General features: G+C 43.7%; 2 protein-coding genes across 2 annotated transcripts in view; both read right to left on the bottom strand.

Annotated features, from left to right (window-relative positions):
- Positions 1-17585, bottom strand: part of ass1 (argininosuccinate synthase 1) — a 29571-nt gene extending 11986 nt beyond the window's left edge. The window contains exons 1-9 of the mRNA XM_038964864.1: positions 17452-17585; positions 16710-16855; positions 11500-11568; positions 9319-9507; positions 8761-8817; positions 8546-8620; positions 6002-6072; positions 5606-5636; positions 516-606 (exon numbers count right to left, since the gene is read on the bottom strand). Coding sequence (XP_038820792.1) covers positions 516-606; positions 5606-5636; positions 6002-6072; positions 8546-8620; positions 8761-8817; positions 9319-9507; positions 11500-11568; positions 16710-16811 — 685 coding nt within the window. The 5' untranslated portion in view covers positions 16812-16855; positions 17452-17585. The remainder of the gene's footprint in view (positions 1-515; positions 607-5605; positions 5637-6001; positions 6073-8545; positions 8621-8760; positions 8818-9318; positions 9508-11499; positions 11569-16709; positions 16856-17451) is intronic.
- A 2191-nt stretch (positions 17586-19776) lies between these two features.
- LOC120021208 (surfeit locus protein 4) lies at positions 19777-27660 on the bottom strand. The gene is made up of 7 exons (XM_038964863.1): positions 27445-27660; positions 23663-23849; positions 23211-23287; positions 23025-23068; positions 21715-21901; positions 20738-21000; positions 19777-20192 (listed from the first exon to the last, which is right to left on the bottom strand). The coding sequence occupies exons 1-7, from the start codon at positions 27490-27492 to the stop codon at positions 20123-20125; spliced, it is 876 nt and encodes a 291-aa protein (XP_038820791.1). The 5' UTR covers positions 27493-27660; the 3' UTR covers positions 19777-20122.
- Positions 27661-27787: the final 127 nt, after the last annotated feature.

Below are 27787 nucleotides of genomic sequence, written 5' to 3'. Positions count from 1 at the left end.
TGTCCTGCCATGTCTTTTGAAGTCCCAGCAGACCTCAGTAGCCTGTAGCCCCCATCTATACATTTATACACACGGACACTTGTGACCAGGATCTAGATTAGAGGGATTTCTGCTTCTGGCCCCAGGCTGGGATGTGTGTCTCTTTTCAGCGACTGTGCAAATGTGACACTTTCCTGGGCCTCCCTCAGTCAATTGTATTAGCTGGCTTAACGCTTCCGGCCCCTCCATGCCCCCGGGCAGGCTGCTTTAGTTTAGACAGTCTGCTCCGGGTTGTGGGGCTGGGCTGTCCTAGGTCTGGGTGGTCAGAGTGATAAACACAGCCAGGGAAAGGCAGGGTAGCACGGGGTCTACAGCAGCCCTGGGGCTGTGGGTATGGCCAAGCCATTGGTGGACAAGACGAACAGACTAACACAGGTCAGGACTGGACTTTGAATCATAAACCCCGGCTGAACTAGAGGACTAAAAAGTCCCACTACATGGGATGAGGAGATGTAGACAGACGGACGGGGACACACCTTTCTTGAACTCGATCTCCAGCACATCTGGGCTGTTGGGGGCGTCCTCTGGGCTCTTGGTCATCTGGTACAGGCCAGCTGGAGCATGGCTCTGTAATATACACACAATGACATTCACATTTCAGCACTTAGTATGGTACTAGGAGATTCAGTTGAGAACATGGCAGACATAGCCAGTCTCCTGTGGGCCTAAATATAGTAGGTGGAGGGGTGGGATGATGCGTGAAAAAAAATAACCTTCAAAAGCTGTCAGGATCTGAGAGAAAAAGACAAATCTACATCCTATTTTTCTCCTCTATTTAGTTTCATTTTTCCCTGCTTGGCCTTTCACCGCAGAGGGAGGTGGAAAGAAGAGGAAGAGATGCAGCTGGAAAAAAAGAGAGAGAAAGACCGACCCCAATCCACTGAAAGAAGACACTTCATAAGTCAAAACACACCTGATACTATGACAGGATGTACTCAAGCGACTGCCACACAATATTCACCGGCTGTTTGGAAAGGCGCAAGCAAATCTTCCAATTCTGCCATCCAGCCTCCCCTCCCCATAAGCTTTTCCACATCTTCTGGAATTGACTTTCTGACTGACATTTTCTCCTTTATTTCTCTTCAGTTGAAGAATGAATCTTTATGGGAACCACACAACAACAACCTACCCCTCCTACCCTGAGAGCCATAGGAAGTTGTAGGAGCCGAGACAGACGTTTGTTGTTTTCCAGTTGGGGGGAGTTGGTGGTTGAGCACTTAAATAAAAATCGGGCTGACACCCCTGCCAATTACCTCACATTACAACCAGACGATGGCCAATGTCCCCTGAGCTGAGCCAAATTGCAGGGGAACTATGCAAAATAACCACTGGGTGCATTTAAATGAAAACCTTTACCAGACGAAAAAAATCATCATACGATAACTAATCTCGCTCTCAGCCGCAGAGAGATTGCCCACATCGGGGAACGAGTGCAATCGCTTCTTTCCTTTTAACTAAACACCAACGTCGACTTTGAAGGCTCCCATCTCTCCTTTTATTTTCTGCCTCAGCGCCCAAGAAGGCGACAAACGAGAGGGAGAAGGAGTGGGGCAAAACGACTCCCCTAAAAACCCATTTGATGCATACTATTGAAGGGGACAGAACCGAGGAAGACGGCATGATTTCAATTGAACAACAACTGAGGAGGCCTTGCTCTGTGAATCTGGGTATGATTACTATGGTGGTGTGGTTACTATAGTGTTCTACAGAGTTGCCTTACCTACTACAGTGGTTTAAAGCCTACACAATCCTAACCAATGAAGATGCATTGTTTCTGCCGGCTAGACTTCACTATATGATAAAGACGTTATCCTTCTTACCTCTCTACACAGACACATCATCACAAGGAAATACATGGAATATCAATTCAAACATGTATGCTCACGAGACGCGAGTGACTGAAAGTGGGAGAGAGAGAAATGGAAAGAGCGAGGGAATAGTTTCCAGTGCTTAAAGATCAATGCATTTCAATTCCAGCCCCCCGCAGGTGGACCGGTCCCAAAGCCCCTGGCCCCGAAAGACAGGAACATTTAGAAATGGAGCGAGAGAGAGAGAAAGGGAGCGCAATGCTGTCAAATGGGGCGTGAAGCTCAGCCATCATGTCGCTGTGCATAGCTCCCTTTTGCAGCCATTCTCCAGTTCTGCCATATTGTGGTGCTGCTGTGGTCCCACTCAATGCAGCCCCCAGAAAGAGGGCTGTGGCAGCATGAACTTAAAGTGAGTAAATTTCTATCTTTCCACACGTTAGCTGCCTCATTGCCTTTCAATCGAGTCCGGTGGCCTCCAAAGAAAAGGCAGAGGTGGGGAGAGGTGGGGGGAGGGGGGGGGGGGGGGGGGGCTGGAAGAAAATCTGGCCCACTGGCTTGGAACTGACACTTAAATCACCACGTCTAAAGTCAGGCCTTGTCTTTAAAATGCCATTTGCAAACATGGCACATTGAGAATGTATTAAATCTGATTTGTGAGGACTATTTTTTTATGTTTAACACCCAGCTACATTTGGTTAACATTATCATTGGCCGTATCATGGGGCGGCAGGTAGCCTAGCGGTTAGAGAGGCGAGCCAGCAACCGGGGGCTGGCCTGTTCGAATCCCAGGTCAGTCGGGAAAAATCTTGCGGGAAGTGAGCTGGCAACTGGAGGGTTGCTGTATCAAATCCTAGATGCCATTGCCTGTCGTTGTGCCCTTGAGCAAGGCACTTAACCCCTCACAACAACAGCTCCCCAGGTATCCAGTGTGGTAGCCCCCGCACCTCTCCAAAACCTGTGTATGTGTGTATTTCAGGGGGGTTGGAAGCAGAAGTAAAATTTTGGTTGAACCTTGTGTGCAATTGACCAATAAAGCGATCTTAACCTTTGTCTACAGTATCTACCAACAGCTTTGCCCAAAAGGCAATACTAGTAACAAGCACAAACTATAAGATAGCAACTAAAACAGAGATAAATAGATTGACAGAGAGCTCTATAATAGGTCAGACCCAACCATCTGACCAAGGGGCGAGAAGGTTGCATGACAAATCTAACCCTCCGTGCTTGAAAAGACACCTACACACACCATCCAACGCATCCTTCCCCCTAGGCAGCTGCGTCATGGGCCGGGTAATTTCCAAACTAACAGAAAACAAGTTTCATTTCCTCTGTGTAACAACACCGTCTGTTCCGCTACCACCTCTTTCGTCAATACCAGTGGGCCCAGGGCCTGATCAAAGGGGCTCGGGGTTTACCACACAACATCATTGTCCTTCACTCCTACTGGGCTACTGGGCCAGGGGAAGTCCAGCCAAAGCCAGGGACTATCATTTAGACAGAGGGGATGTTTTAATGACTGCTGACGAGTGTCACACTGCCCCAGGGACCCGGCCCCTGACCGGTAAACTGACAGCACAGAGGATATTGGGTTGTGTTTCAGGACAAATAGCTTGCCTTTTCAAGTTAAACAGCTTCACGTTATTTATACAAGTTCAATCAGATCAGCAAAGCAGCTAAAACATGTTATCGATAAGGCAAATGATAGATCTGCTACACAGGGTTTAAACTTTACGGAGTTGAAATGCTTGTCCTTAAATTGCAATGTGTTAAAAACAAATATGCATCATCAAAATTCCATCATTCATAGAAACTTTAACCTCCTGGTTGCTCCTAATCCAGTAAAACTGGCTAGAAGAACAACGTCAAATGTGAGCGGATAAAGACAATGCAGCCTAGCGGTGGAGCTAAGGCTAACCTCTGGGGTAATGGGAGAGAATCCAGCTAGTGGTAATAACCACAGTGCAACCTGACCCTGGCTGCCTTATCTCAGAAGGAACATATGAGCGACCTTTGGACATTTCCTAATCTGTGTGTGGGGAGAGTGGAGCCATTGTGTTTACAGGTGGGCGGAGAGGCAGTGTGAATGGAGGGAGTCTGCTCAGGCCTTGGGGGGGTAACTGGACTCCTAGGAGGCAGATGCCCAGTTGAGAACTAAAAGGTTGAGATGACCTTTTCAATGTCTCCTCACGGACAGTCATGTTGATTACAGGTTAATAATTACATAGTACATTGATGTAGTATTACCATCTGGGTTGTACATTCAATTTACAGTAAGGTTTCTTAGAAGCCTGAAACAGTTTTAAATTGACACGCACATCAAAACTAAAATGTTTAAAGTACTTAAAAAATGAGTATTATCTCAAATATTCTCCTATGGGAGCAGAAACTGAGCAAATTACTGAATTATTACAGTCTGTTCAATCTTAAATGGATCATAACACGCCCCGAGTAATGTATTCAAATCCCTTTATCACTTGTATCTCCTCCACCATAAATATTTCATCGCATTTAATTCCATTGATAAATTCATTGTGAAAGTAAATGGGACTAAAACCATGAATTAAATCAATTACACAATACTGTCATACTACACATCGCTATGCTATTGAGTCGTTTCTTTTCAGGATGAATTTCTCCACAGGGCGAGCGTCGGAGAGAGAAAAGCCTGCGTTACAGTTCTGCCCCTGCCCCGCCAATCCAAAAGCGGGGGACCCCTCGCCTCCCTGACACCCCGTCCATTGGGACGCTCATCTGTCTGCCCGCCTTTGTACTTTACTGTTACTGGTGACATTCTGGTGTCACGGTGAAATGGGTCCCTCCCACGTTGCAGCCTGCGGCGGCGCAACCAGAAACAATGGTCCCCCAAGAGCCGGGGGGACCCAGGAGGCCCAGCTGGGCGCGCTGCCCTAACCCTTCCCCCGGCTCCCATGAAATCGGGAATTATGCGAGCCGTTTCTGATGACAAGTCAGTGTCTGTGTGTCCCAGGCTCTTCCCAGGCTCGGCAAGGTTTAGGGTGAGAAGAGACAACAAGGAGGGATGAGGTTTGAGTCGTCAAGGGTGACCTTTGTGTACAGCCTTGACCTCTGACCCCTGAAGAGATCAAACTATCTCTGTCTCACTGTGGGCTCAGGGTTTGGTTCGTCTGTGCTGGTGCCAATATAAGACATTGGGGGGGGGGGGGGGGGGGCTCTTCCTTCCTCTTAACTTTATCTCAATAGACTCTCCAATCTAGGGTTGCAAAATTCCAGTAACTTTCCCCAAATCTCCTGGTTTTCCAGAAAACCTGGTTGGAGAATTGATGGAATTTAGGAGGGAATAAGCAGGAAATCTGTGAATCCCCTAACCGGGATTTCAGGAAAAACTTTTTGGGAAAGTTACTTCACAACTCGACTCCTATCAGCTATTGCTTTGTACATATTACAACACAATAATCTATACTGTAAAAAAAGAACACGTGAAACAGGGAGAATCTATAAACTGCCAGGCAGGTTGACAATGGAGAGAAATGTTGAATATGAGTAGGAGAACAAAGGATGTGATAGATACTGTATGGTCAATGACATGGATTAGCTGACACTATGTGAACCTAGGACCAGTGTATCCATCCTGATACTCTTGAAAAGTTTGCTGTTGTGATTCAGAGACAGCAGGGGGTGAGATGAACAACCTGCTGAATCTAGGATGAATGGTGAGATGTTAGGGGCCATAATTGTCCTGATTGATTCCTCAGCCTGCTCATGCATGTAGAAGATCTTACCTTGGGATTTTCCAGTATTCCAGACTCGTAGCTGTTGAAACAGACAATGAGAAGGTATGTTGGTGAACACATTCATTCCCTTTGTCATTCTACAGCAGTGTTTCCCAACTAAGCACACCTAATTCTACTTTTCAACTAATCATCAAGCCCTTGATAAGTTGAATCAGGCGTCATTGTCCGGGGAGACAACATAAATGTGTGGCGTTGGGGGTACTCAAGGACCGGAGTTGGGATGCACTGCTCTACAGGATATAGCTAATGTGGGAGACAAATGACCAAAAAGGGCCAATACCGCCTGAAAGTTAAACTTTTCTTGTAAAAAAGAAGAAGAGAAGTATATTCTTCAACCTTAATTTAACCAGGAAGTATTGTGAGCATCATTGGTGTTCTTCTCACCTGATGTGCATGAGATTGGCATCCATGCTCCAGGGTGCTTTAGGGGTGACGGGCACAGGGATGCCATGTTTCTGGGGGTGATGAAAAGGTCAGAGAAGAGTCAATGATAACAGTATATTAACCGGGTGACACTTCAACTGAGACCGCTCTGAGCAATACATTTTTAATCTGCTAAATTCTGAATAGTCAAACCAATCATATCACCTCCAGCTGTTCTTTAACAATTGTGATTTGACTTAAAATCTGATCATTCCATTATTTATTTGAGTTCAACGTTGTATAATAAAATCATGGGAAGGGAGAAAAGCTTGATAAAAAAATGGTGACTGATGCACACATTGGACTTTCAGCTCACTAAAAGGCCATGATCCCCCTCTAGTGGGCAGAGTGGAGAACACCACCTCGTAGACAAACACTGCCACATGTTATGAAGAGAACCTATCATAGACTCACTGTCAGGCAACGTGTACTAGGGGTGTTAATATTTAAATGACATTGGGACCTTGCATTTAAAAAAAAATCATCCCTAACCGTTTTATTTATTTTAAGCTGCAATGTCACTTTTTGGGCAAACCAACAAAAATCACATAGAAATGTGAGTTATATATCTGTCATTCTCAATGAAAGCAAGTCTAAGAAGCGGTAGATATAGCACACATAGAACATATCTATGCTTCCCATTTTTAAGTTTCTTTCTTGCATCTTTTCCTATCGGTTTTGTACACCAACTTCAAACTGCTGAAAACACAATATTTTGGGTTATGCAACAAAATATTTCACAGCGGTTTAGATGGTACAATGATACTCTACACTATATTCGCTTGTCACATAAACTGAAATTAGGCGAACTATTAGAATTTTAGCAACCAGGAAATGGCAGAGCAAACAAAATTCTAATCACAGTGCAGGTTCCGATCATCATAATGAAAGGAAAAATAACAATTTAACAAAATTCTTAACGTGCTGACCACACCGCTCGCGTTTCGTGCTTTGTAAAATAAATGTACACATACACGTTATTCAAATAATTGCACCCGCACGTCTGCATAGCCAGTCGCTAAAATAGAACTTGGTTCTATTTTTGATGCGCTGCAAGTCCTGCCTCTCCCATCTCCTCATAGTTTTTTTTAGGAGCATATACCCACATCCCATCTCCTCATTGGTTTTTAGGAGCATATACCCACATCCCATCTCCTCATTGGTTTTTAGGAGCATATACCCACAGGGGTGATTGAAAGATGAACTGAGGTCCACACTCCAGTCGGGAGTGGTAATGCACCTTTAAAGTTGGTTGCCAAACACAATATAAAGTCCAAAGAAGAATACATTTCTAGAAACAAACTCGGTTTACCCTTTTATCTGTGGAATAATTGTCGGAGTAATGGACTTTGTGCATTTCAGGTAAAATAACAACCCAATGTTTATATCCCAGGTACCTAAATTGCCATAAATGTTTAACGCTTTTCAACTTGTCTCCAAATTAATATAGTTGGTTCAGAGTTTGTTTTGTTATTTCAACCTGCATATCCTGATTGCGTCTGGTGTGGGTGGACAAAAATCAACATGAGCGCAATGGCGGACGCACGCGCGCGAGCGGTCTGGTCAGCATGTTACGCAACGATGCTGTAACGTTTGTTGGGGGATATATGCATCTTTCAAATGATTTGTCACAGATATAATGCGCTCAGCACGTCATCGTTGTTTACAGTTGGGAAAGTGGCAGAGTCAGACAGGGACGCGACAGCAGCGAAGCCCTGTATGGTAATACTTTGAGAAGTTAAATGAGAAAGTGGTAAAATAAATGCGAGGTGGAATTGAACTACAGTGGTAGGATAGTTGCAACGCTTAACCATCTGAAAAGGGAGGCATCGCGAGACCCAAGCCGTTGCTGGCAGCAGTGCGATATTGGACGGAGTGAGAAAATCACAGCGCTGATTACAGAAATGATTGCAGTTGATATGCAGCCACTGTCAATGGTAAAGGACGTAGGCTTCAATGCACTGATGGCATATATAGAACCAGACTACAAGATGCCAAAAAAACGTAACAGCCCGGATGGAAAAATTGTACAATGATTGCTCTGCAAGTACAAAGGGCGAGCTTTCAAAAACCATACGTGGCGTTAACAACATATTGTCAGAAGTCTATGAACACGCTGTCATGCATCACTGCAGCGAGCCATCACATTGATGAGAAGTGGGACATGTACTGCCAACTGAGAAGGACACAGCAGAGAACCTAAAATGGCATTAACTACCGTCATTGTTGAGTGGGAGGGGGACAGCAGTAAGGTGACTGCCGTCTGTTAGGTAGTCAGGTCTGTGCTAGATTGAACGGCACTGCCCCCTAGCGGCCACACACAGGACTAAATGTGAAGTCACGTCATTTAATACCTTTTTTAATCATTTAAACCATTTAAAAATGGCAGTTTAAACTTTCAAATGTTTACATAAGTCACATCCCTAATGTGTATGAAGAGATCCTATCACACACTCACTGCCAGGCAACATGTTATGAAGTGATCCTATCATGTGGAAGTGTTACCTCGGCATACTCCATCAGATCCTTCCTCCCAACGAAGCGATTGTAGAACTCAGGGATCCTCCATGGAGCAATAATCTGAGCGGTAGAGAGAGGAGCGAGGGTTACGCATTTCATTTGTATGGTGCATTATCTGAAGTAATGTTGGATGATGGGACAGTCATGTTGTGTAGTTACAGATGTGTTCATGCAGAGGGGCTGGGGAAGACAGAACTCACCTTAACCTCAGGGTAGAGGGCATAGCAGGTGAGCTCGAATCGGATCTGATCGTTGCCCTGAAAGCCACAGTCAACCATTCAGACACAAAACACTAGTAACATGTCCAGAAAAAATCTAAAAACTACTAGCAAAGAGTGAGATAATCAAGCAGGTGATTTCTCACTCACCTAAGACAAGTTAAGGTTTAAATCACTTCCAATGGTAGTTGAAAAAGCATATAAACTGACAAGCTTCCAGTGAGTGACTTCTTGCAGTTACTGTTGGTTGAAGGCTCAATTCAGTGGCATTTGTCTCCACCTACAGTTGGAGCAGGGACACTACATCTCCCCACAGTATCGTTACACTGGTGGCTGACTAATGAATGCCATCGTGGTAGCTGAGAGCTATTTGAATGTGACCTTCCCACTCACTCCAAAAGCTAATTGGGAAAACATTCAGATTTCAACAAAACAGACAAACATCTAAAATGAACCTTGACAGATGTCAACAATTTGCTAATGGCTCCACCTAGCCTTCCAGGTTCTTGTCGGCTCTCCCCTTGCTGATTGACCCCTCACCTTTCCCGTGGCACCGTGGGAGACGTACTGGGCGTCCTCCTGGTGTGCGATCTGGATCTGGCGGCGGGCGATGCAGGGCCGAGCCACTGAAGTGCCCAGCAGGTAGCGGTCCTCGTAGATGGCGCTGGCCTGGACCGACGGCCAGATGAACTCTTCCACAAACTCTGCCCTCAGGTCCTCGATGAACACCTATACATGGAGGGAGGTTACACCTGAACCATTCGTCGTAAAGCTTACGTCAACAAGATTTCACTAAATGCTCCGTTGACATTCTTAATACACAAGCGCAGTCAGTTGAGTTCACCTGCAATGGCTTTGCTTTGTGTTGACAAACTTTTGCTTAAAAATCTTAACTGGCAAGGCAGAAAGAGCGCAGACCTCTGCCAGTGTTAGCTGCTAAGAAGACGACAACCCAGACCTCATATCCTCATGCATCTTTGATAAATCAAAATACGATTTGCCTGTTTAATCATTTCCCGTAACTCTGTGACCCAGATGTCAGGACACATAATTCTAGACCTCAAGAACTGACAATCCAACCTTGAACTGGCTCATCACTCTGTAACCAAAGTAGCAAATGTATCACGGTTCTCATTGTTCAATTGAAAGTTGTATCAGTTTCATATCAACCAACATCTAATTGTATTTTTGCATACATACAGTACCGTGAAATTATTTCCCCTTTTTAATTTTCTATACTTTGCATATTTTTTTATACTGAATGTTAACAAATCTTCAACCAAAACCTAATATTAGATAAAGGAACCTGAGTGAACAAATAACACAACAATGACATACTCGTTTCATATAAGTTAGGCAACACTCAATGTCCCTGGGTGAATAAGTAATTTCCCCATAACACTCAATAACTGGTTCTGCCACCTTTAGCCCCAACCAAACCCTTCCACGTGCGGAGGAATTTTGGCTCACTTCCATGCAGAACTGTTGTAACTCAACGACATTTGTGGTTTTCCAAGTCCTGCCACAACATCTCAATTGGGATTAAGTCTCAACTTTGACTAGGCCATTCCAAAACTTAAAATGTGCTGCTTTTTTGCCATTTTCATTTAGACTTGAACGTTTTGGATCATTGTCTTGCTGCATGACCCAGCTGCGCTTCAGCTTCATCTTACAGACGGATGGCCTGACATTCTCCTGTAGAATTATCTGATACAGAGCAGAATTCATGGCTCATTCTATTAAGGCAAGTCGTCCAGGTCCTGTGGCACAAAGCAGCCCCAAACCATCACACTACCATCATTATAATTTACTGTTGGTATTCTATGAAATGCAGTGTTTGGTTTTCGCCAGACAAAATGGGACCCATGTCGTCAAACAAGTTATACTTTTGAATCATCTGTCCGTAGAACATTCTTCCAAGAGTCTTGATGATCATCCAGGTGCTATTTGGCAAACTTGAGTCAACCTTTTGGACGACACGGTTCCCATTATTCCTGGCGAAAACCAAACACTGCATTCCACAGTAAGAACCTTGTACCAATGGTCCAGACCTAATCCCAATTGAGATGCGTCAGGACTTGAAACGATCAGTTCATGGTTTAAAACTCAAATGTCGCAGAGTTAAAGCAGTTCTGCATGCAATAGTGGGCCAAAATTCCTCCACAGCGATGTGAGAGACTGATCAGCAACTACAGGAAGCGTTTGGTTGGAGTCAATGCAGCTAAAGGTGGTACAACCAGTTATTGAGTGTAAGGGGGAAATTACTTTTTCACACAGGGGAATTGGGTATTGCATAACTTTGTTTATGAAATAAATAATAGATTTGTTATTTGTAAATTCAGGTTCCTTTTATCTGACAACATTCAGTTTCAAAAATATGCAAAAAAAGAGAATCAGAAAAGGGAAAATACTTTGACGGCACTGTATGTAATTCAGAATGACTAATCTTGAGACCCAGAAGAAGAATTTGCTCCGTTTAGCCATGTTTTGTTGTTGTTGCCACCAAGCTATTGGCCTTGGCTTTTTAGCCTCTGGTACTATTAGCCTATGCATTTCTTGTTTATAATTTTTGTGTATTTGTATTGTATCCGCAAGAGATTCTACTGCACTGTTACCTCAACCAGATCCTGGAACTCCTCTTTAACCTTTTCTACCGTGTCTTCCACACCACTATGCTACCTTGTCTTACCAATGTCATGACGCTTAGACTCAGCTTTTTACCTTCTTTGCTCCAAGACTCTCTGCTTTCTTCTTTGCAGCATCAAAGTCCTCTTCTTGTCCAATATTGGCCTGCAAGAAGAGAGTTTGTTACATCTAATCAACTGGTGCCTAAAATAGTATACTACAGCAGTGTTTCAGTGAAAATATTTAATGTTCTCCAAACTTCATTAGCATGTTTTTTACGAGAGCACTTAGTCAGAAAATCAGAGTTTTGAATTCTGCCATACACTCTTTGAATCAGCTATTTTCTCAAAGGAGAAGAGCATGCAAACATTTAAACAATGTGCTACTTATCCTTCTATTTATAAAATGTCTTGCACAACTAGCAAAATTAGTTTTTGATCACTTTAGACATTTTGGGATTCCACCCTGTAAAAGTACTTTGCCTGTTGACACGATTGGAAAAGTAGTCCCATTTCACACAAGCATACTTTTTTCCACTTTCCCTCTTCTTGCTGCTTCTCCTCAATTACCTTTGACCTTTTTCAAAAGGAGGCCAGAGAAAAAAGGCATGTGTCTTCATCCCAGGTCCTTCTCACCAGGGACCAAAGCTATTGATTGTCACGGATTGGCTGCTGAAGTCCCGTCGCCCACCATTTTAACATTCAGGTCACATCTATGACATGATAACACTGACATACTTCCACACAGTCTAGCAGTGCACTGCTGCTCCATGAATATCATGGAGGGATTTCTGCTGAGATTGTTGATTAACCATGTCTTTTTCCTTTTGACCAGTAACTCATAAACTAAGACTTAACAAAACCCAGCTCAGACGGGAAAATCAGGTGCGTAGTGAGCCGGCAACCGCAGGATTTCTGGCATGAACATACAGTGCCTTCAGAAAGTATTCAGACCTCTTGACTTTCTCCACATTTTGTTACGTAACAGCCTTAATCTAAAATGGATTATATATATTTTAAATCCTCTGCAATCTATACACAACACCCCATAATGACAAAGCGAAAACAGAAATACCTTATTTACTAGGGATGCATATCGGTGACCATATCGGAATCGGACGATATTAGCTAAAATGCCAACATCGGCCCGATGTCTAGTTTAACGCCGATGTGCAAAACCGATGTCAAAGCTGACGTGCATACCTATATGACGTAATGACGCCACGTAAAATGTTGCGCTACACATGCAACACAGCATTCCTAACCTAGCCCACAATGTCTGCTGTGTGGATCGAGCAGTCAACAAGTCGAGCAGTCATTTGAAAGAGTAAGAACATTTCAACGAGACAACTCAAAGGCGAAATCCATTAACGCCAAAATAATGGAATTCATTGCCCTTGACAATCAACCATTCACTGTCGTGGGAGATGTTGGCTTTCACCAACTGGTCAAGCGCCGGTACACGTTGCCCTACCGGAGTTACACAGTAATAGTAGTGTCACTGCTATAAGCTTCACGACATATTATGGAACGCCCTTTGGGTCTTTGCATGTCAAAAGAGATACATGTCAAATAACACTATTTGACACGTTAAATAACACATTTCTATTATAAAATGTTGTGTTCTGAATTTGCACATGCAAGCCAAGTGCCACCACTACTATCAGTAGCACTGTCAAAGCTAAACAAAAAAAGTCTGCAAACAAGTAAACACCGGCCAAGAACGATGTGTTTATAATACCACGTTGGTAATAAAGCATCATTTGTTTGACTGCAACTTCTGGGGTAGCTAGCTTTAGCTTGGTACCTAGCTAGCACCAATACAACCAGCCTGAACACAATGACCAGTAGAAACTGCAATCACTCATTATTCTTAGCAATGATTTAGGAATCCTTGTGAGTAAGTATTAGCTAGGTAGCCACTTGTTGTTCGCCTATTGAAATTGAACTTCAGTTCATGAAAATAAATAGCTAGCCAGCTACTTAACCCTGTTGCCCAAAGCTAACGTTATAAGCAGCCTGCTAGCTTCATCTGGCTAGTGAGGCTCGACCAGAACGTGTTGTGAAGCTCGCCACAATAAGGATTAGGCACGGTGGAATTTGCGGTTTGCTTTCAAAATAAAAGTAACTCTTTGAAAGTGATGCAGAAGGTTACAATTGGTAGAATCATGCCATATTCAGACTAGATAATGTTAAACAAGGTTGAAATGTGAAGCAATGAAATGGGGTATCAGTCTACTCGGTGACGCCCACAGAACACAACTGTGAAGAGTTTATGCAAATATTAGCGTTGTAGCTCTTATCGCGGGACTAACTGTGTGAAATCACCTCCCCAGTCAGCCTATTCTGTGTATTGACATTCATATTTCACTGTACAGCTTTACCTAAGGATTGGGGATCAATGAAAACAGTCTGCTTGTTTCCCAACGTCCTCCTCTGAGTTATCAGACTCCAAAACATCCACGTCCCTATGATACTCCCAATCACGGCCGGATGGGATACAGCCTGGATTTAAACAAGGGACTGTAGTGACGCTTCTGGCACTGAGATGCAGTGCCTTAGACTGCTGCGTCTATGTGTGTGTTAACTATTTAACTGTACTAGAATTCTTAAAAGTCCGCAAAAAAATGTAATATCGGTATCGTTTTTTTTTTGGCAAAGAAAATATTGGAATCGGCCAAAAACTTCATATCAGTGCATCACTATTATTTACATAATTATTCGGACCCTTTGCTATGAGACTCGCAATTGAGCTCAGGTGCATTCTGTTTCCATTGATCATCCTTGAGATGTTTCTACAACTTGGAGTCCACCTGTGGTAAATTCAATTAATTGGACATGATTTGGAAAGGCACACACCTGTCTATATAAGGTCCCACAGTTGACAGTGCATGTCAGAGCAAAAACCAAGCCATGAGGTTGAAGGAATTGTCTGTAGAGCTCCAAGACAGGATTGTGTCGAGGCACAGATCTGGGGAAGGGTACCAAAACATTTCTGCAGCATTGAAGGTCCCCAAGAACACAGTGGCCTCCATCATTCTTAAATGGAAGAAGTTTGGAACCACCAAGACTCTTCCTAGAGCTGGCAGATGGAAGCCACTCCTCAGTAAAAGACACATGACAGCCCGCTTGGAGTTTGCCAAAAGGCACCTAAAGGACTCTCAGACCATGAGAAACGAGATTATCTGGTCCGATGAAACCAAGATTGAAGTCTTTGGCCTGAATGCCAAGAGTCACGTAAACCAAAAACCATTCCTAAGGTGAAGCGTTTGTGGCAGCATCATGGTGTGGGGATGTTTTTCAGAGGCAGGGATTGGGAGACACGTCAGGATTGAGGCAAAGATGGGGCCTCCCGGGTGGCGCAGTGGTCTAGGGCACTGCATCGCAGTGCTAGCTGCGCCACCAGAGTCTCTGGGTTCGCGCCCAGGCTCTGTCGCAGCCGGCCGCGACCGGGAGGTCCGTGGGGCGACGCACAATTGGCCTAGCGTCGTCCGGGTTAGGTAGGGTTTGGCCGGTAGGGATATCCTTGTCTCATCGCGCTCCAGCGACTCCTGTGGCGGGCCGGGCGCAGTGCGCGCTAACCAAGGGAGCCAGGTGCACGGTGTTTCCTCCGACACATTGGTGCGGCTGGCTTCCGGGTTGGAGGCGCGCTGTGTTAAGAAGCAGTGCGGCTTGGTTGGGTTGTGCTTCGGAGGACGCATGGCTTTCGACCTTCGTCTCTCCCGAGCCCGTACGGGAGTTGTAGCGATGAGACAAGATAGTAATTACTAGCGATTGGATACCACAAATTGGGGAGAAAAGGGGATAAATTAAAAAATATATATATATAAATAAATTAAAAATGAAAAGGATTGAGGCAAAGATGAACGGAGCAGAGAGATCCTTGATAAAAACCTGGTCCAGAGAGCTCAAGACAGGGGTGAATGTTCACCTTCCAACAGAACAACGACCCTAAGCACACAGCCAAGACAACGCAGGAGTGGCTTCGGGACAAGGCTCTGAATGGCTGGGCTACTCAGGAACAGAGACCAGACTTGAACCCGATCAAACATCTCTGGAGAGACCTGAAAATAGCTGTGCAACAACACTTCCCATCCAACCTGACAGAGCTTGAGAGGATCTGCAGAGAAGAATGGGAGAAACTCCCCTAATACAGGTGTGCCAAGCTTGTAGGGTCATACCTAAGAAGACTCAACGCTGTAGTCGCTGCCAAAGGTGCTTCAACAAAGTACTGAGTAAAGGGTCTGAATACTTATGTAAATGTGATAAAGGTATTATAAATGTGCAACATTTTCTAAAGACCTGTTTTTGCTTTGTCATTATGGGTAATGTATGTAGATTGATGAGTGAAAAATAACTTTCATCCATGTTAGAATAAGGTTGTAACAAAACATGTAAAAAGGTCAAGGGGTCTGAATACTTTCCGAATGCACTGTAGATACCATTGACTGCCGTTGTGCCTTTGAGAAAGGCACTTCACCCCCTACAATTGCTCAAATGGTGCTACACTGCAGCTGACCCATAGCTTTCAGGCCCTTAGTGTGTCGGGTTGTGAGCATAAAGCCATCTGTTCTCTGCAAGTTCATGGACAATAAAGTACATCTCTCTCATTTAATCAAATAAAAAATACACTTTGGGGGGGGGGGGGGGGGGGGCAAGCCATTGTTCCACATAACTGAGGTAGCTGTGCCTGTCTTTGTCTGCCTCTGTGGTATTCTGAATGCTTGCTTGGCAGAGGTTTTTCTATCACAACCTAACATGAGCAGACAGGGATTTCAACAAGAAAAACAGGTTGCCGATTGGGACAGTGCCTTCGCCTGTTTTTCTGGCTTCGGTAAAAAATGTCAGAAGTTAGCAGATTCATTAAATTCAAAACAACTTTCACAAACAACTGCCGTTTTGACCCTGCCCGCCCAAAACCAACAGGAGGTGCCATAGCCCTTCAGCATACCCACCCCTTTCTCTAGCCAGACAATGAATAAACAGTTACACAATAGAAAAATCTGCATTGTGTGCAGTTCTGAACTGGCCTAAGGGCAAAAAGTTAATCTAGACTGCTTTTCACCAGCATTATGCAGCCAGATAGCACTTTTGTGGGGGGTTAACTCACTGCTATGGTGAATTAATCCCTTCTTTACAAATACCGAATACTGCATGAAATGAACATTCACTGGGGTTTCAGCTGCACAAGTGAAATATTTAGGATCTAATAGGTTGACCTACAATAAAGGAGAGCACCAACTGGATGGCTGTGTGCTGTCCAACCCCAAGTTATATTGGCCCCACCTGTCACACACTGTTCCTTACCAAGTATGCGATGACATCATATCCTTCTTCCTTCAACCACACCAAGATACAGGAGGTGTCCAGTCCTCCGCTGTAGGCCAGAACCACTGTGCCTTTCGACATGATGATGATATTCAAATGATGCAGGTCAAAGGGGGCTGTTGTGTCTGGGGGCGAATTATACAAGGAAAATACATTATTTTTCCATAGAAAATTAATTGGAGTAATACAATTACGGAAATCTCCAATCATCTTCTATCCTGAACATACTCGCGTATTCATAAGGCTGTGACTGGATGGACAATGGAAGGATGATGACATCCATCCATTTTCCTGAAAGAATATCATTATAGAAACTAGTAGCAATCTCCAATCGCATAACAATGACTATGGCTACAAACATCTGTAAATATTTAATGGAGAGCAGGTTCCAAATGCTTTCGCTCAATAAATGCACACATGTAAACCACGCATGTTATACTATTAAGTATTCTACTGTTATTCAACACCTGTTGTTAAGAAGCATGTGGCAAATAACATTTGCTTATTAGCTACCTAGTTGGCTAGCTAGCTAACACGCTTCACTGAAATACCAACTGTTGCATTCGAATCAGCCGTTAGTTAGCTACCATGGACTCAATAATCAGCAGCAATCACGCACGATATGACCGTTATCCCGTTTCATGTTTTGATAGCAAGCCAAATGTAAAGTTAAATATTTAAAATATAGGTGACGCCATTTTACAATGATATATGTATTTACCGTTCTAAAAGCTTGACAGGGCGAAATGAAGTCTTCTCTCCAGTCTGGTCTCCACCGTGAACGGAACGCGTGTGCAAATGTATTGGGCGAGATTTTGTATACAGCTGCAGCCTTTCACTAATAGTATCGCCACCTACTGGGCGTGGTTTATCTCTACCACATACTGTATATGTGAACTCCTTTCCTCACTCCCATTCCTTTCCTCCTTTCAGCTCTACTGGCCGTTGTTAACCCCTACCACATACAAGTGAACTCATTTTCTTTCCTAGATTCCTTTCTGCATTTCTTTGCTCCCTTTCCTAGCTCCTTTTATTTTCTTCCTTTCCTGTCTACTGGCTGTGGTTAATTCCTACCACATACATGTGAACTCCTTTTCTTTCCTAGATTCCTTTCCTCACTCCCTTTCATTTAATATCCAAGCTCCCTTTCTTTTCCTCCTTTACGAGCTTAATTTCCTAATTTCCTTTCATTCCATACCTCCCTTCCTCATGTCCTTCCTAGCTTATTCCTTTAGAGGAAAGAGAATTAAGGAAGCAAGGAAAGGAAACTAGGATAGGTGGAAATGAACTAGGAAAGGAGATAAGGAAAGTGAGACAGGGATGGAGGAGAGGAAAGGGTGGTAGGGAAGGAAAGGAAGCTAGGAAAGGAAAAGTTCACATGTATGTGGTAGGGATTAACCACAGCCAGTAGAGGAAAGAAAGTTAGGAAAAGAGGAAAGGAAGCGAGGAAAGGATGAAAGGAATATAGGAAAGTAGGAGTTCACATGTATGTGGTAAGGATTAACCACAGCCAGAAGATGGCAATAGTATTGGTTTTAGGTTTTAGTGACAGGTTAGTTTTACTCACAGGCTGCAGCAGGGCTGCAGTAATTGCAAAATTCAGGAACACCAACAGCCAATCAAAACTCGACTACCTTTGGAGGGGGTGTATGGAATGGGTGTGATGAGTCAGAAAATCTGCTGTCTCAGCCACTGCCTGTCACAAAGGGAGTACCCCAAGGCTCAATCCTAGGCCCCACGCTCTTTTCAATTTACATCAACATAGCTCAGGCAGTAGGAAGCTCTCATTCATTTATATGCAGGTGATACAGTTTTATACTCAGCTGGAACCCTCCCCAGATTGTGAGTTAAATGCTCACAACAAGGCTTTCTTAGTGTCCAACAAGCTTTCTCTACCCTTAACCTTGTTCTGAACAACTCCAATACAAAGGTCATGTGGTTTGGTAAGAAGAACGCCCCTCTCCCCACAGGTGTGATTACTACCTCTGAGGGTTTAGAGCTTGAGGTAGTCACCTTATACAAGTACTTGGGAGTATGGCTAGACGGTACACTGTCCTTCTCTCAGCACATATCAAAGCTGCAGGCTAAAGTTAAATCTAGACTGGGTTTCCTCTATCGTAATTGCTCCTCTTTCACCCCAGCTGCCAAACTAACCCCGATTCAGATGACCATCCTACCCATGCTAGATTACGGAGACGTAATTTACAGATTGGCTGGTAAGGGTGCTCTAGAGCCATCAGATTTGCCTCCAATGCTCCTTATAGGACACATCACTGCACTCTATACTCCTCTGTAAACTGGTCATCTTTGTATACCTGTTGCAAGACCCACTAGTTGATGCTTATTTATAAAACCCTCTTAGGCCTCACTCTCCCCTTTCTGAGATATCTACTGCAGCCCTCATCCTCCACATACACCGTTCTGACAGTCACATTCTATTAAAGGTCCCCAAAGCACACACATCCCTGGGTCGCTCGTCTTTTCAGTTCGCTGCAGCTAGCGACTGGAACAAGCTGCAACAATCACTCAAACTGGACATCTCTTCAAAGACTCAATCATTGACACTCTTACTGACAGTTGTGGCTGCTTTGCGTGTTGTCGCTACCTTCTAGCCCTTTGTGCTGTTGTCTGTGCCCAATGATTTGATCCATGTTTTGTGTCGCTACCATGTTGTCATGTGTTGCTATCATGCTATGTTGTTTTCTTAGGTCTCTCTTTATGTAGTGTTGTCTCTCTTGTCGTGATGTGTGTTTTGTCCTATATTTATATCTTTTTTAATCCTATCCCGTCACCGAGGCCTTTTAGGTAGGCCATCACTGTAAATAAGAATTTGTTCTTAACTGACTTGCCTGGTTAAATAAAGGTTAAATAAAAATAAAAGAGTCAGAAGGGGAAGAAGACCGGCCCCTGGTTGTGAGTTTAGCCAAAGATTAATAGAGCAAGAATGATAAAAACCTCAATATAAAAATACCAATTTTGAGATCAAGCAGATGCTTTTTGCAATTTTCCATGATCTCTGAAAAACAATTACAAATACTATATAAACTTCTGATAATCAATAAACTCAAGATTTTTATTTCCTTATACAGTATGAAGCAAAAACACTGAACAAAGGAAAGTCAGGGTGATTGCTGACTCTTCAGTTCTGCTTGCTTCTTTAGATTGAGGAATATGGTGTTTCACAAATGTCAAACTCCCACTACTGCCCTGTTAAAATACAGTTACTAGTTAGGCATTTGCCCTAGATGTACTGAACAAAGCGCCCAAAAAAAGAGTTCTGGTGCTAACAATTGTTTCAATATTCAATCAAGCACAACTTCAATCCACCATTTTGAATAGTAGTATACAATGCACACATCCCCCACAACTCATCTCCATTTGCAATCCATGAGTCACAGCCATGGGACTGGATGTGTGTAAGGATGAGGCCTGGGGCTTCTGCAAAGCGGGGAAGATGGCAACCTACAGAGTGAGGGAGAATCGTATCGCATTCAGTGCCTGAGGTCTCAGTATTGATATGAGCAAGTCACAGATGGTCCAACAAGCAGGAAAAGATTGGCGTCTTCCTTGGCCAGCAAACTGATACACGTACTCACCACTGTTTTTCAGCTATTCACAAAAAACTGTTTCTTTCTGAAAGGTTATGATAACATCCATAAATACATTGTGATATTCATACCTCTCCAACACAGAACCAAGTTATTTTTTTCATCCACCCATCACTCATGAATTAGTTACTTTGCACTTTGACAGTTTATTCAAAATCTGACTTTTTCCTTGCCACCAAAATAAAGGGGACATAAATAGGTGTATAAAATAATCCAGTACCGACCATATTGACCTCATAAAAACAAACAGCAGCTGGAAAACAAAATGTGAAAAAAGAAAAGGAGGAGACAGAACGGTGGAGGGAGAGGTTGCTGTGGATGGTCAAGAAAATGACGAGTACCCTGGGGGTCCTTGTGTGTCCTGGGGTTAGTGGTGTTTGTGCATCTCCCTCTCCCTACCATTCCTTCTTCTTCTCGTCCATGGACACCCCGCCGGGCCCCAGTGCTACGACCAACAGCAGCCCTCCGATGACGGACGTGGTCTGGAAGAAGTCGTACTTGAGAAAGTCATGCATAGGCTTGTAGGCGGGCACAGTCCAAAAGGCGTTGAAGTAGACGTTGATGGCCAGCAGCCATATTACCAGGGTCAGGGCGGCCAGCTTGGTCTTGAAGCCAATGGCCACCAGAATGATGAGAGCCGTGCCCACCATGTTCTGGAGGATCTGGGGGAGTGGAGAGGGACACTTGGGTCAGGAGTCAGACTGAACCACCAATAATACAGTACAACCATTGCAACAGATCCTGTCTAATGGAATGCAGCACTTAGGCCATCAAATTTCTAAATACCATACAAATCTAAAATTATTGTTTATAAGCTTAACAAAAACTATCAACACCCCACATGCATCAAAGCCAAGACCGAGAGACTGAAAAACAGCTTCTCAGACTGTTAAATAGCCATCACTAGCCAGCTACCACCCGGTTCCTCAACCCTGCACCTTTGAGGCTGCTGCCATATATACATAGACATGGAATCACTGGTCACTTTAATCATGTTTACATACTGTACTGTTTTACTCATCTCATATACTGTATTCTATTCTACTGTATTTTAGTCAATGCCACTCCGACATTGCTCGTCCTAATATATATTTCTTAATTTATATATTTCTTAATTCCATTATTTCTCTTTAGATGTGTGTATTGTTGTGAACTGTTAGATACTACTGCACTGTCGGAGCTAGGAACCCAAGCATTTCGCTACACCGGCAATAACATCTGCTAAATATGTGTATGTGACCAATAGAATTTGATTTGACACAAACTCAGCTTGATCTCCACATATGTCCATGAGAAAATGCATTACACAGCTTATTCTCCTCCGGCTTTAGTCCCTGCTGAGTGGTACCATAGAGGCAGGGTGATGGCCTACTCACCGAGAAGAAGCTGGGGTCAAAGTGCAGCAGGGTCATGAACATGAGCACCAACAGGACTCTACCTCCCAGCTGCATGTACTGCTTTGGTGAGCTCTCCCCCATGGAGGGGACGCCAGCGAACATGCTCTTCCCTTCTGAACGTGACTCCGCTAGTAACAGCAGGAGTCCACCGCCAAGAGCAAGGTTCCTGATAGAGGAATGGGGGGGAGGAAGACATTGTGTAGGAGAGGGGAAATAAGACCAATACTTAGTTCAACGCAGTGCTGCAGTACTCGAGTCTGACTCGAGTCCAGATTTTCATGACTTGTGACTCGCCTTCTTGTGACTTGTATTTGCACTTGGACTGGATTGGATACTATGATAAGCAGTATATTAGCAGCACTGGATGTGCTCAGCAGCGAGGGTTCTGTTCTCTCGCAGTGGGAAGGAAGCGCCACACCCGGCACACGCAGCCTACATCAGCTGGTGAGCTGCGGGAGCGCAAGCGATGATTGTGGGAAGGCAGACTCCTCTCCGATCATTGGCTACACATCACGCAAGTGACTCTCTTGTTTCCCCGTAACCACCAGTCACCAGTCTACTATTTAGCTTTGCCTGGTTAAGAAACACAAACTCCTTTACAAAATTGAAAACACTAGTATTGAGTTGAATAGTAAAACAACAGTTTAGCCATTTGTCTCTCTCTGGCCTTGAGTATAGAAAAGTAGTCCATCTTTCAATGTGTTGCCTCGCCATACCCTTCCACTGTCCCCCTTCATCCCATAGCCACATTCTGATAAGCCTCCATTCAGTTTTCATTTTGCAAGAAAAAAATTCTACACTATCAGTGGGCAATTAAAAGAAAAGTAGCTGAAAGCCTGACTTACCATTAATTTATGTAGTAAATAAGTAGTGAAACACAAGTCCTGAGTAGAACTTGTGAGCTAGTGATGAATAGTTGAATTTTTTTATGACAGTGGTCAAATGGTGGCTACTAGACACAATTGCATAAGTCCAATTATAAATTGATGGACTCGTGACTCGACCATTGGTGACTCGGACTTCAGCCATAGGGGCTAATGACTCGACTCTGACTTGTGCATAGGGGACTTGTGACTCAACCTCAAGGTTTAGTGACTCAACTACAACACTGGTTCAATGTATGGGGGTATAAAATTAGTGGGACAGACAGACAGTGGAAAACGTACCTAAGGTTTAAAGACACTTAAACAACTAATATAATTGGTCATGTACAAGAGACTAAAGTCAATTGCATATTTTCAATTTAATATGTAAAAATATTATTCATCAAGTTATTGGAAGAGACCTACCTCATCAGAAATTTTATATCCCATAAAATACTGTATGCAACCGTCTGGAAAATACAAGTAAAAGAAATTCAGCACGAAATATTACATAGCCAGAAATTCATGAACATAGCCAGTGTCCGGGTTGTCAGCCCAAAATCACAGAAAGGTGCATGAAATGCAATGCCAATAGATGAGATATTTCCTCACCTGTAGAGCTATGACTCCAAATAATCCAAAGCAGGCATACTGTACAAAATTTCTACTGAGGATAAGGACACAGCCACCTGTTGCAGCGGGGGGAAAAAGTAAGACAGAAGGTTAGGATTGCAGAAACTCGTTCAATTGAACCGCACAACTGTACCCTATCTTCCCCAAAAGGGGTGGCATTCCCACTTAATACAACTCCTGTATCTTTCCCCAGCTTTCAAAGACAGCATGGGGTCATCATTCTACAGTCTTAGGCCCACACCACACTAACCACTCAAATTTCGTCGACAGTTAATGAATGATCACATCATGGGGCTTGGGAACGAACCCAGATGGACTTTCTACTGAACAGGTTTTTTTCAATCCATGCATGGACCCTATCTGGACCTATGCAGATTGCTGTTTGTTTACATTGATGACACTAACAGGCTAATTATCCCAGCCTTGCTCACCAAGCTGTCCTGTGAGGTTGAGCAGCACAAAGCAGGTGGCCAGGAAGTAGCCACAGCCCCACGTCGCCTCGATGTAGTCCTTTTGCTCGTTCCACTGGAACCACATACGGATGCCGTCCTCCAGGAAGGTGCTGATTAGACACAGACGAGCCAGGTGAGGCAGGTACTGCTTCGTCACCCGCAAGAACTGGGAGAGAGAGGGGAAAGGGACATTTAGGCCAACATCTGACATACAGTACATTGACATTTCAGCAGACACTAGCATTGACAGTGAAAGAGTAAATAAATATACTGAAAACCTACGGGAGATTACATGAAAGGTCCTTCCAGAAGCAATTTGGGAGAAGAGACAGAGTAGGCCAGCTGGTAGCATTTCAGTAGGGAAAAAGGTAAGAAGAGGAGATATATATATATATATATTTTTTTTTTTAAACTCCCTTTTTCTCCCCAATTTCGATCTTGTCTCATCGCTACAACTCCCCAACGGACTCAGGAGGCAAAGGTCGAGTCATGCGTCCTATGAAACATGACCCGCCAAACCGCGCTTCTTAACACCAGCCCGCTTAACCCGGAAGCCAGACGCACCAATGTGTCGGAGGAAACACTGCTCACCTGACGACCGAGGTCAGCCTGCAGGTGCCTGGCGCGCTACAAGGAGTCGCTAGAGCGCGATGAGCCAAGTAAAGACCCCCCCGGCCAAACCCTCCCCTAACGCGGAGCCAATTGTGCGCTGGCCTATGGGACTCCCGATCACGGCCGGTTGTGATACAGCCCGGGATTGAACCCGGGTCTGTAGTGACACCTCTAGTACTGCGATGCAGTGCCTTAGACCGCTGCGCCACTCGGGAGGCCCTAGAAGATGGTATATTTAATGACAAGTTGGACCAATACAGGCTCTCATAGAAAAGCACCCTGCTTTGTGTCAGTCTCAAAGTACTACGTACTAGGTTAGAAACATCTGCAGATACCGCAAGGCTCTCCAGAGGGTGGTGCAGTCTGCACAACGCATCACCGGGGGCAAACTACCTGCCCTCCAGGACACCTACAGCACCCGAGGCCAAAAAGATCATCAAGGACAACCACCCGAGACACTGCCTGTTCACCCCGCTACCATCCAGAAGGCGAGGTCAGTACAGGTGCATCAAAGCTGTGACCGAGAGACTGAAAAACAGCTTCTATCTCAAGGCTATCAGACTGTTAACAGCCATCAGAAGCAAAGAGAGGCAGCTGCCTACATAGACTTGAAATCATTGGCCACTTTAATAAATGCTTCACTAGTCACTTTAATAATGCCACTTTAATAATGTTTACATATCTTGCATTACTCATCTCATATGTATATACTTTATTTCATACCATTTTGCCTATGCCGCTCTGTCATTGCTTATCCATATATTTATATGTATATATTCTTATTCCATTCCTTTACTTAGATTTGTGTGTACTGGTTGTTGTGGAATTGTTAGATTACATGTTATACATGTTAGATATTGCTGCACTATCGGAACTAGAATTTGGCCGCCTTTCCTTCCAGTTCTCTGCTGCCTGTGACTGGAACGAATTGCAAAAGTCGCTGAAGTTGGAGACTTTTATTTCCCTCACCAACTTTAAACATCTGCTATCTGAGCAGCTAACTGATCGCTGCAGCTGTACATAGTCCATCTGTAAACAGCCCACCCAATTTACCTACCTCATCCCCTTACTGTTTTTATTTACTTACTTTTCTGCTCTTTTGCACACCCGTATCTCTACTTGCACATGATCATCTGATGATTTATCACCCCAGTGTTAATCTGCTAAATTGTAATTATTCGCTCCTATGGCCTATTTATTGCCTACCTCCTCATGCCTTTTACACACAATGTATATAGACTCATTTCTTTTATTATTATTTTTTTTCTTCTTCCTACTGTGTTATTGACTTGTTTATTGTTTACTCCATGTGTAACTCTGTGTTGTTGTCTGTTCACACTGCTATGCTTTATCTTGGCCAGGTCGCAGTTGTAAATGAGAACTTGTTCTCAACTAGCCTACCTGGTGAAATAAAGGTGAAAAAAAATATAATAATAATAAAATATAGAAGCACAAGCATTTCGCTACACTCGCAATAACATCTGCTAACCATGTGTATGTGATCAATAAAGTTTGATTTGAGATTCTTTCAATTCTGCATAATAAATATCTCCTGTTTCAGATTATTAGCACCTGCGACTACCGTGTGTGTGAAATCAATCCCTGCTCACTTAGTTTAACTCAAACAAAAACCAACTGCCCTACATTCAATAAACCTCCATATGTTGGCTTCCCTCCAATACTTTGGAACTGATCATTGTCTACCTACTAAAGTACATCAGAAGAACAGTAACCATCCCACAACACCTCCCACCATTCAGTACACATCAGCACTGCCTGGTTCAAGGTGGCCTATCACAGTTCAACAACTCCCACATGTCATTCATAGAGCACACGAATGGGAGGGCCTAGCAGCCAATCAGAGAGGACCTAAAAGGAGATGCTAAAGCCTAGTCGAGTAGCCTTCATTAGTTCAGAACTGTTTGCTTACAGCTTATTAGTGAGGAATTTTCAGCACTGTCTTGTTAAAATGTGCCTTTAAAATATAGGACAGGCCTATCCTAAGACATGTTTCATGGCACAACAATTTAAGAGGTGAAATTTCCAGACTATGCTATTTTACAGCAATGCTAAAATGTCAATGGGGTGAACTAAATATTTGGTATCAGCTGGGGATTATTCAAAACAGTGTTTGAATAAAGTAGCAGGCCTATATTACACCTTTACTTAATGTCTGTCAGGAGAGTATGTAAACTGGGCAAACAGAAAAGTTCACATGGATAGTGGTAGGCTATAGAAGGAGAGGAAATATTGTGACTTCCTATCGACTGAAATACAGCACGATAGTGTTGTATTCATTTGACTTCCAGTCCAATCTTCAACCTGTGTAACAGCTCTGTAACCTGAACTATGGCTCTTGACACGGTCCCCTTAAAGATCAGAATTCCAAGGGGCTTGCAATTTCATCCACAGGGCAAAAAACTAGACTTACCAAAGGGGCATACAATAATTTGTTAACATTTTCTGCCTCTGTCTTGTACATTACACAACACTCTTCTATTGTGTTCTTACACACTCTTCATTATAAAAGTTGAGTGTGTTGTCTCTGTGGGAGGGTGAATTTGCATAGACAGTCAACTATAGTGTGTTACCCGTTTGGCTAGCTGAGAATTCTTAACTCCACCAAAACTCATCGCCACAACTCCATTGAGAATGAGATGTTTAGTAGTACGGTAACGTCAGCTAGCTACATATCGTGAAGTTGAGAATTCTAAGCGACTGTGTGGCCAGAGTTGCATCATTAACTAGTTAACCGGGAATTATGAATCATTGCTTCCAAGTTCACTGGCTAGGTAGCTTGCATGTGAGCTACCTAAATACAAGTAACTAGGGAAAGCACTGTAATAATATGTGCAGTTGTATTCTGCTGCAGTTATTAGTTACCTACATCATGCTACCTAACGCGTTTGATAGTTGGCAAGCTTTGTCTACCTAACGTTATCTAGCAAATAATGCGTGTAGCTAGCTAATTGCGCAAGTAATATTAGCTAGCTAACAAGATATAAATGAATAACCCACTCAGGCAGCTGTGGCTACCTAGCTAGAACCCGCTGTTCCTCTGAATCGGTCTGAAAAGTTAGCAACCTAGCTAGCAAGCCATTAGCTAGCTAACAACTAACTTTAGCCTGTGAAACAACGAAGTTAGCTACCTGGTCCGCCACATCTTCGGCTCGACTCATAAGCTCCTCCTGCCCCATGTCTAAAGAAACTGAGGCTTAGTGTAATAAGTCAAGAAACTATTAATTAACTAATACAGAAGTCTGCTGCCTCCGATATTTACTTCAGCAAGTCTTGCCGGTCTCAATAAAGAGAAGGCCGCCTCTGCCCCACAATGCTTCACGTTGCTACGATAGCCCCCGTAGCTGCTCTACCGACTGCTGTGTGCCACGTACACTAATCCAGGGGGTTCGTCGTTATACCATGTTTGCGTCATGTAAACACAAGTTGGCACAATTAGCTGAGACCATTCCTAATTGACATTAGACAAGATGG

Source organism: Salvelinus namaycush, chromosome 26, assembly GCF_016432855.1.
Source record: "Salvelinus namaycush isolate Seneca chromosome 26, SaNama_1.0, whole genome shotgun sequence".
Taxonomy (NCBI): Eukaryota; Metazoa; Chordata; class Actinopteri; order Salmoniformes; family Salmonidae; genus Salvelinus; species Salvelinus namaycush.
The sequence above is the reverse complement of the archived record's forward strand: the minus strand, read 5'-3'. Positions and strand labels throughout refer to the sequence as shown.

Excerpts from the sequence above, each read along its gene's own strand:
- LOC120021208 (XM_038964863.1), bottom strand. The coding sequence starts at position 27,492 with ATGGGGCAGGAGGAGCTTATGAGTCGAGCCGAAGATGTGGCGGACCAG. Across the intron at positions 23,288-23,662 it reads CAACCTCACAGGACAGCTTG|GTGGCTGTGTCCTTATCCTC; the intron begins GTGAGCAAGGCT and ends CCGCTGCAACAG. Across the intron at positions 20,193-20,737 it reads GACGAGAAGAAGAAGGAATG|GTTGCCATCTTCCCCGCTTT; the intron begins GTAGGGAGAGGG and ends CTCACTCTGTAG.